This window comes from Grammomys surdaster, unplaced genomic scaffold, assembly GCF_004785775.1.
Source record: "Grammomys surdaster isolate TR1022 unplaced genomic scaffold, NIH_TR_1.0 125941, whole genome shotgun sequence".
NCBI classification, from domain to species: Eukaryota; Metazoa; Chordata; class Mammalia; order Rodentia; family Muridae; genus Grammomys; species Grammomys surdaster.
In genome coordinates this window covers 3,714,531-3,724,143 of record NW_021620763.1, presented here as the reverse complement: position 1 = coordinate 3,724,143, position 9,613 = coordinate 3,714,531, and the positions used below count along the sequence as shown (strand labels likewise).

Genomic DNA, 9,613 nt, shown 5'->3' with positions numbered 1-9,613 from the left:
GGATGGGGAAAGTCTCAGAAGGCCCTACCACTAGAAGAAAATCTTCACTATCCAACTCCCCCTCCTCCCACGCCCCGCTCCTCTCCCTCTCCCTCTCTCTCTCTCCCCTTGCCCCCTCCCTCTCCCTCTCCCTCTCTCTGCATCCCTCTCTCTGCAACTCTTAGCTCTGCCTCCCTTTTCCCTGTCAAATCACAGGCCTCCTGATACACTGATATTTAAATAGATTGGAGAGGGAAAATCTTGCCACAATAAGCTTTGGGGATTATCCCTGAAGTAGACTGTCTCCCAGTTCTAGCAGTTGTTAATTGACTGAAGATTTTCTTCTAGTGGTAGGGCCTTCTGAGACTTTCCCCATCCATGTTGGCATGTCAACTGGACCACCATACCATGCCAAAAAATGGAATCAGTTGCATGCTACAAACTGTTGCATCTTGAAACTCCCACACCAAGTGGAAAAAGCTATGCAGTGATACTTCCATCTGTGTAGAAAATCTAGAATAGCAAAATTTATAGGAATAATGGATTAGTGACCACCAAGGACTGGGGACAGAGATGTACAGTGCCTGTATACGCATGGAAAATCTACAGAGATAATGGGTTAGTGGTCACCAGATTAGAATCAGGGGTTATACAGTGATGGCTGAGGCTGGAATTTCTACATGGAAGGAATGATATAAATATTCTAAAATCATGTACAAGTTCTTTGATATATTAAAAGATTATCAAATACTACACTTCTGGGGGTGAATTTATAGGACATGAATTGGAACTCAAAGAAAAGAGCTAGCAGCCATTACATGAACACTAGCACTTGTCTGTATCAACTGTCAGAAGGGTAAAGGTTAACCAAAGCGTCTAAGGACATTTATCCTTTTAAAATATGTTTCTTTGTCCCCAAATGTAAAAGGTACCAAACATTTTGCATGGAGTTTCATGTACTTATCTCAGTTAAAATGGAGTAAGTGTTAAATAAGAGGAAAATAACAAACCCAGAAAACATATGAAAATAGAAAGAAAAAGTATGAGGCCACAGCCAAGAAACTGGATCTTCTGTTTGTCCCTTGGCAAGCAGTCCTTCAGAAACATCAGGTTCTTTCTTAGATAATGTTTCTGTCCTGAAAGTATCTTTCAAATCCCTCAAATTACATAAGAAATTTTTATGTCTTTGTCTCTCTCTCTCCTCCCAGGTGCTACCTCCAAACACAGGCTGCCTTTATATTGATAAAGACTGCTCAGCTACATACTGCCATGAATCAAGCAGTAATTTGTACCATCCCTTCCAGAAGCGTGAGCAGCTAAGAGCCAGCAGATATATCATGAAGCACACCTCAGAGGTGATCTGTGAGGTCCAGGATCCTGAGGGGAACATCTTTCAGGTAAAATGCAGGGTCCCTATGGAGAGAGCCTGGACTTCTTAGTTAGGGTTTTATTGCTGTGAAGAGACACCATGACCATCGCAACTCTTTTTTTTTTTTCTTTTTCTTTTTTTTTTTTTATTGGATGATTTATTTACATTTCCTATGTTGTCCCCTTACCCCATCCCCCACCACCCCCTCGGAACCCCCAATCCCCTCGCCCCTCCTCCTTCTTCTCTGTGGATGTAACCTCCATCTACACCCCCCCACTCCCACCTCCCCACCCTCAAAATTCCCACCCCCTGGGGCATCCAGCCTTCATGAGGTCAAGGTTCTCTTCTTCCACCTATGCCCAGCAGGGCCCTCCACTTTTACATATTCAGCTGAAGCCCTGGATCCCCCCCTAAGTGCTCCCAGGCTGGTGGTTTAGACCCTGGGAGCTGTGGTTGGTTGGTATTGTTGCTCTCCTCATGGTGCCACAAACCCTTTCAGCTCCTTCAGTCTTCACTCTAACTCCTCTATTGAGAACCCCATGATCAGTTCAATGGCTACTTGTGAGCATCTGCCTCTGAATATGTCTGACTCTTGAAGGCCTCTGAGGAGATATCCATATCAGGCTCTTATCAGCATGCACTTCCTGTCTTCCACATCAGCATCTACCTTTGGTGATTGCACATGGGATAGATACTCAGGTGGGGTGGTCTTGAGACGGCCCCTCCTTCAGTTTCTGTCCCTCACTTTGTCTCCATATTTGCTCCCTTGAGTATTTTGTTGCTCCTTCTAAGAAGGACCGAATCACCCTCACTTGGTCTTCCTTCTTTATGGGCTTCATGTGGCCTGTGAGTTGCATCTTGGGCATTTCAAGGTTCTAGGCTAATATCCAATAATCAGTGAGTGAATACCATGTGTCTTCTTTTGTGATTGGCTTACCTCACTCAGGATGATAATTTCTAGTTCCATCCATTTACCTAGGAACCTCTCGAATTCATTGTTTTTAATAGCTGAGTAATACTCCATTGTGTAAATATACCACATTTTTTGAATCCATTCCTCAGTTGAAGGACATCTGGGTTCTTTCCAGCTCCTGGCTATTATAAATAAGGCTGCTATGAACATAGTTGAGCATATGTCCTTGTTATGTGTTCGAGCATCTTCTGGGTATATGCCTAGGAGTGGTATAGCTGGATCCTCGGGTAATGCTATGTCCAATTTTCTGAGGAACCGCCAGACTGATTTCCAAAGTGGTTGCACCATCTTGCAGTCCCACCAACAATGGAGGAGTGTTCCTCTTTCTCCACACCCTCGCCAGCATCTACTATCACCTGAGTTTTTAATCTTAGCCATTCTGACTGGTGTGAGATGGAATCTCAGGGTTGTTTTGATTCGCATTTCCCTGACGACTAAGGATGCTGAACATTTCTTTAGATGCTTCTCAGCCATTCGAGTTTCTTCCGTTGAAAATTCTTTGTTAAGCTCTATACCCCATTTTTTAATAGAGTAATTTGGTTGTCTGGAGTCTAATTTCTTGAGTTCTTTGTATATATTGGATATTAGCCCTCTATCAGATGAAGGATTGGTAAAGATCTTTTCCCAATTTGTTGGTTGTCGTTTTGTCCTATTGACAGTGTCCTTTGCCTTACAGAAACTTTGCAATTTTATGAAGTCCCATTTGTCAATTCTCGATCTTAGAGCATATGCCATTGGAGTTCTGTTCAGGAACTTTTCCCCTGTGCCCAAGTATTCGAGGCTTTTCCCCACCTTCTCTTCTATTAGTTTCAGTGTATCTGGTTTTATGTGGAGGTCCTTTATCCACATAGACTTGAGCTTTGTACAAGGGGATAAGAATGGATCAATTTTCATTCTTCTACATGTTGTCTTCCAGTTGAACCAGCACCATTTGTTGAAATGCTGTCCTTTTTCCACTGGACAGTTTTAGCTCCTTTGTCAAAGATCAAGTGACCATAGGAGTGTGGGTTCATTTCTGGGTCTTCAATTCTATTCCATTGATCTTCCTGCCTGTCTCTGTACCAATACCAGGTAGTTTTTATCACTATTGCTCTGTAGTACAGCTTGAGGTCAGGGATGGTAATTCCTCCAGAAGTTCTTTTATTGTTGAGAATAGTTTTCGCTATCCTGGGTTTTTTGTTATTCCATATGAATTTGAGAATTTCCTTTTCTAACTCTGTGAAGAATTGAGTTGGGATTTTAATGGGGATTGCATTGAATCTGTAGATTGCTTTTGGCAAGATGGCCATTTTTATTATATTAATCCTGCCAATCCATGAGCATGGGAGATCTTTCCATCTTCTGAGATCTTCTTCAATTTCTTTCTTCAGAGACTTGAAGTTCTTGTCATACAGGTCTTTCACTTGCTTGGTTAGATTCACACCAAGGTATTTTATATTATTTGCAACTATTGTGAAGGGTGTCATTTCCCTAATTTCTTTTTCAGTCTGTTTATCTTTCATGTAGAGGAAGGCTACTGATTTGTTTGAGTTGATTTTATAACCAGCCACTTTGCTGAAGTTGTTTATCAGGTTTAGGAGTTCTCTGGTGGAAGTTTGGGGGTCACTTAAGTATACTATCATATCATCTGCAAATAGCGATATTTTGACTTCTTCCTTTCCTATTTGTATCCCTTTGACTTCTTTTTGCTGTCTAATTGCTCTGGCTAAGACTTCCAGTACTATATTGAATAGGTAGGGGGAGAGTGGGCAACCTTGTCTAGTCCCTGATCTTAGTGGGATTGCTTCAAGTTTCTCTCCATTTAGCTTGATGTTGGCTACTGGTTTGCTGTAAATTGCTTTTACTATGTTTAGGTAGGGGCCTTGAATTCCTGATCTTTCCAAGACTTTTATCATGAAGGGATGTTGAATTTTGTCAAATGCTTTCTCAGCATCTAGTGAGATAATCATATGGTTTTTTTCTTTAAGTTTGTTTATATAGTGGATTACATTGATGGATTTCCGAATATTGAACCATCCCTGCATTCCTGGGATAAAACCTACTTGATCATGATGGATGATTGTTTTGATGTGGTCTTGGATTCGGTTTGCTAGAATTTTATTGAGTATTTTTGCATCGATGTTCATAAGGGAGATTGGTCTGAAGTTCTCTTTCTTTGTCGGGTCTTTGTGGGGTTTGGGTATGAGTGTAATTGGAGCTTCATAGAACGAATTGGGTAGTGTTCCTTCTGTCTCTATTTTGTGGAATAGTTTGAAGAGAATTGGTATTAGGTCTTCCTTGAAGGTCTGATAGAATTCAGCACTAAAACCATCTGGTCCTGGGCTTTTTTTAGTGGGGAGGCTTTTGATGACTGCTGCTATTTCCTGAGGGGTTATGGGACTATTTAGATGGTTTATCTGCTCCTGGTTTAACTTCAGTACCTGGTATCTGTCTAGGAAATTGTCCATTTCATCCAGGTTTTCCAGTTTTGTTGAGTATAGGCCTTTGTAGTAGGATCTGATGATTTTTTGAATTTCTTCAGTTTCTGTTGTTATGTCTCCCTTTTCAGTTCTGATTTTATTAATTTGGATACTGTCTCTGTGCCCTCTGGTTAATCTGGCTAACGGTTTATCTATCTTGTTGATTTTCTCAAAGAACCAACTCCTGGTTTTATTGATATTTTGTATTGTTCTTTCTGTTTCTATTTGGTTGATTTCAGCCCTGAGTTTGATTATTTCCTGCCTTCTACTCCTCCTGGGTGTATTTGCTTCTTTTTGTTCTAGAGCTTTTAGTTGTGCAGTCAACTTGTTAGTGTGTGCTCTTTCCAGTTTCTTTTTGTAGGCACTTAGAGCTATGAGCTTTCCTCTTAGCACTGCCTTCATGGAGTCCCACAAGTTTTGGTATGATGTGTCCTCATTTTCATTGAATTCTAAAAAGTCTTTAATTTCTTTCTTTATTTCTTCCTTGACCAAGTCATCATTGAGTAGAGAGTTGTTCAGTTTCCATGTGTACGTGGGTTTTCCATTGTTTTTGTCATTATTAAAGACCAGTCTTAGTCCGTGGTGATCTGATAAGATGCAAGGGATTATTTCAATCTTTTTGTATCTGTAGAGGCTTGTTTTGTGACCAATTATATGGTCTATTTTGGAGAAGGTACCATGAGGTGCTGAGAAAAAGGTATATTCTTTTGTTTTAGGATGAAATGTTCTATAGATGTCTGTTAAGTCCATTTGGTTCATAACTTCTGTTAATTTCAAAGTGTCTCTGTTTAGTTTCTGTTTCCATGATCTGTCCATTGCTGACAGTGGGGTGTTGAAATCCCCCACTATTATTGTGTGAGGTGTAATGTGTGTTTTGAGCTTTAGTAAAGTTTCTTTTATGTATGTAGGTGCCCTTGCATTTGGAGCATAGATGTTCAGAATTGAGAGTTCACCTTGGTAGATTTTTCCTTTGATGAGTATGAAGTGTCCTTCCTTATCTTTTTTGATTAATTTTGGATGAAAGTCGATTTTATTTGATATTAGAATGGCTACTCCAGCTTGTTTCTTGGGACCATTGGCTTGAAAAATTGTTTTCCACCCTTTTATTCTGAGGTAGTGTCTGTCTTTGTCACTGAGGTGCGTTTCTTGTATGCAGCAAAATTCTGGGTCTTGTTTGTGTATCCAGTCTGATAGTCTGCGTCTTTTTATTGGGGAATTGAGACCATTGATGTTAAGAGATATTAAGGAAAAATGATTGTTGCTTCCTGTTATTTTTGTTATTAGAGGTAAAGTTATGTTTGTATCTTCTTTTGGAGTTGTTGGAAGATTACTTACTTGCTTTTTCTAGGTTGTAGTTTCCCTCCTTGTGTTGGCATTTTCCATCAATTATCCTTTGAAGTGCTGGGTTTGTGGGAAGATATTGTGCAAATTTGGTTTTATCATGGAATATCTTGGTTTCACCATCTATAGTGATTGAGAGTTTTGCTGGGTATAGTAATCTGGGCTGGCAATTGTGTTCTCTTAGGGTCTGTATGATGTCAGTCCAGGCTCTTCTGGCTTTTATAGTCTCTGGTGAGAAGTCTGGTGTAATTCTTATAGGTCTGCCTTTATATGTTACTTGACCTTTTTCCCTTACTGCTTTTAGTATTTTTTCTTTGTTTTGTGCATCTGATGTTTTGATTATTATGTGACGGGAGGTATTTCTTTTCTGGTCTAGTCTATTTGGTGTTCTGTAGGCTTCTTGTATGTTTATGGGCATCTTGTTCTTTAGGTTAGGGAAGTTTTCCTCAATAATTTTGTTGAAGATATTTACTGGCCCTTTAAGTTGGGAATCTTCATTCTCATCTATACCTATTATCCTTAGGTTTGGTCTTCTCGTTGTGTCCTGGATTTCCTGGATGTTTTGAGTTAGGAGTTTTTTGCATTTTGCATTTTCTTTGACAAGTGTGTCAATATTTTCCACCGTATCTTCTGCATTTGAGATTCTCTCTTCTATCTCTTGTATTCGGTTGGTGATGCTTGCGTCTGTGACTCCTGATCTCTTTCTTAGGTTTTCTATCTCCATGGTTGTCTCCCTTTGAACTTTCTTTATTGTTTCTATTTCTAGTTTCAGATCCTGAATGTTTTTGTTTAATTCCTTCTTTGTGTTTTCTTCCATTTCTTTAAGGGATTTCTGTGATTCCTCTTTAAGGGCTTCTATCTGTTTACTTGTACTCTCCTGTATTTCTTTAAGGGAGTTACTTAATTCCTTCTTATAATTCTCTATCATCATCATGAGAAGTGATTTTAATTCTGAATCCTGCTTTTCAGGTGTGATGGGGTGTTCAGGGCTTGCTATATTGGGAGAATTGGGCACTGATGATGCCAAGAAACTTTGGTTTCCGTTGCTTATGTTCTTGCGCTTGCCTTTCGCCATCTGGTTAACTCTAGTGGTAACTGCCCTCACTGTGTAAAACTGGAGTCTGTATTTCCAGTTATCTTGCTTATTGCAGAGCTCCTCAGAGTCCAGAGGTCTGTGTGGTCTTATGCTCCTAATCTCCTGGGTGGAATAACTCCTGGGACTCAGGCCACCTCTTGGATCTGGAAATCCTTCTGCTCTGAGTGCAGTGGGTCCTCGATGACTCAGGATTCAGTTTCAGCTGCTCTGAGTGCAGTGGCTCCAGCTGCTCTGAGTGCAGTGGCTCCTGGATGGCTCAGGATTCAGTTTCTCAACAGGACAGGAGCAGACCAACTCTGTGTCTGCTCCAGCCCAGAGGACCAGGCAGGGGCAGAAGGGAAGTGGAATTCCGGAGGGGCGGGGTTTGGGTAGCTGCTGTGCCCTGGATGTCCCTGGCTCCCCGATCTATCTCTGGGGTTTAGGGAGTGAGATGGAGTTCTTACCAGCTGCTCTGAGTGCAGTGGCTCCTGGATGACTCAGGATTCAGTTTCTCAACAGGACGGGAGCAGACCGACTCTGTGTCTGCTCCAGCCCAGAGGACCAGGCAGGGGCAGAAGGCCCATCGCAACTCTTATAAAAGAGAACATTTCATTGAGGTTGACTTAAAGTTCAGAAGTTTCGTCCATTATTGTCACAGAAGGAAACATGGTAGCATGTAATCAAACACGGTGCTAGAGAGGTAGCTAAGAGTTCTACATCCAGATTGACAGGCAACAGGAAGAGAGAATGAGCCACTGGGACTGGATTGAGCTTCTGAAACCTCAAAGCCTACCCTGAGAGACACAGTTCCTCCAGTCAAGCCACAGGCACTCCAAGGCTAGTTCTTCCTAATTCTTTCTAATAACGTCATTCTCAGTGAACTTATGGGGACCATTTCATTCAAGCTGCCACAGCTTTGTTTTGAAATGTATCATACTAGACAGGTTCCATACAGACTTTTGCATTTGTTGCATTGGGTCATTTACTCGACCTCACCCAACCAATCATGAAGGTCAATATCTTTTCTTTAATTCTTAAGTATTTTTTCATAGAGAAGAACAGTCTTAATAACTTGAACGGGAGGAAATTTAAAGCTACTAGACAATTAGAAAAATGCAAGTAAAAACATAACACAGCCACAAACATTAATATAGGAATGCAAGCGAGAGGAAACACAAGCATTCTCCAATGTCATGGCGTTAGGGCAGTCTGTAGTGAGAAGCGCCTAGCAGGGCTAATGTTGGGAAGAAAGGGCTTGGAGATGGCTTAGGCACTGCTACGATGATGATGCTCAATTTTCTCCTTGTCTTTCAGTGCCACAGTGGTCCCTTATCTCTGCCCAGGAATTGATGAACCACAGTCCCATACTCTATATAGATTAAGATCTACAATGTTGATCACATTTAAAATAGTTTAAAAATCTAAAGGCTGTTTCATGCCATACACACAGTTCAGAGTTCAACGATGCTATGGAAAGTCTTGCTGTAACGCAGGGATTCCCTTTGTTTGCTGGTTGTCTCTGCCTGCATTTGCTTAGCAGTGAATGGGCTGTGTGTTTGCAAAAGTGAGTGTGTGGCCTGCAGCTCCCGAATTACTTCTGGCCCTTGACCAAAAAGCATTGCCACCCCCCATGGTCTAAGCATTTATCTTTTTTCCCACAATCCTCACCCATCAGTGGAATTTCCTCCAATGACTAGTGGGTATGTGGTTAGTTTTTAGATTTAGCCTCAAATCACAGAGTCTCTGATGTTATTTTGGTATGCAGACCAGTTCTGGTCTAGCTCATGGTTTTCTTCCCTAAATAATTAAGACTCTTCACAGCATGAGCATGAACTGATGAATTTCAATTGATAATGACTAGCAATGGAAACATCTAGTCAAAACTCCTCCAGATTGAAACACCTGGGGTGTTCCTTGCCAAGCTTGTTTCTGATACCCCTCTAGGGCCACATTACCTAAAGTGGGCAGTCTGTGCCATGCCCCTTTCTGAAGAGATACAGGCCAGGTATAGACAGTACTAGTAACTAGAATACTTCCTATTGTTTGTATCCTAAATCTATTTCCCCGTACTTCCTACCAGGGAGCCACAGTTTTGCACTTGAATCTCAGTCTTTTCCATGCAAAGAGGCTTTCAATATCTTAGGACAGCAACTGCATGAGTGTTTGTCCCTTCGTGTTTAGTGTCTCCATCCCTTGAACTAATCCACATAGGATAAGATTTTTAGTCCCCTCTCAGTCCTGGTCACTTTCTTCTGAATGTGCTGCAGTTTGTTTCTAACAGTTTATAAAGATAGCTGCATGGCTAGTGTGTTTCCACATTTATTAATGGAATTCAGACATAATGTCAATACCTTGCAATTAAATATGCTTGATTTTTTAAAATTTTTTTATTGGATGTTTTATTTACATTTCATATG

At 41.0% G+C, this 9,613-nt stretch overlaps 1 protein-coding gene across 1 annotated transcript in view; it reads left to right on the top strand.

The window, feature by feature from the left end:
* Spag17 (sperm associated antigen 17) overlaps window positions 1-9,613 on the top strand; it is a 215,576-nt gene that overhangs the window by 158,389 nt on the left and 47,574 nt on the right. The window contains exon 32 of the mRNA XM_028753003.1: window positions 1,188-1,376. Within this exon, the coding sequence (XP_028608836.1) occupies window positions 1,188-1,376 (189 nt within the window). The remainder of the gene's footprint in view (window positions 1-1,187; window positions 1,377-9,613) is intronic.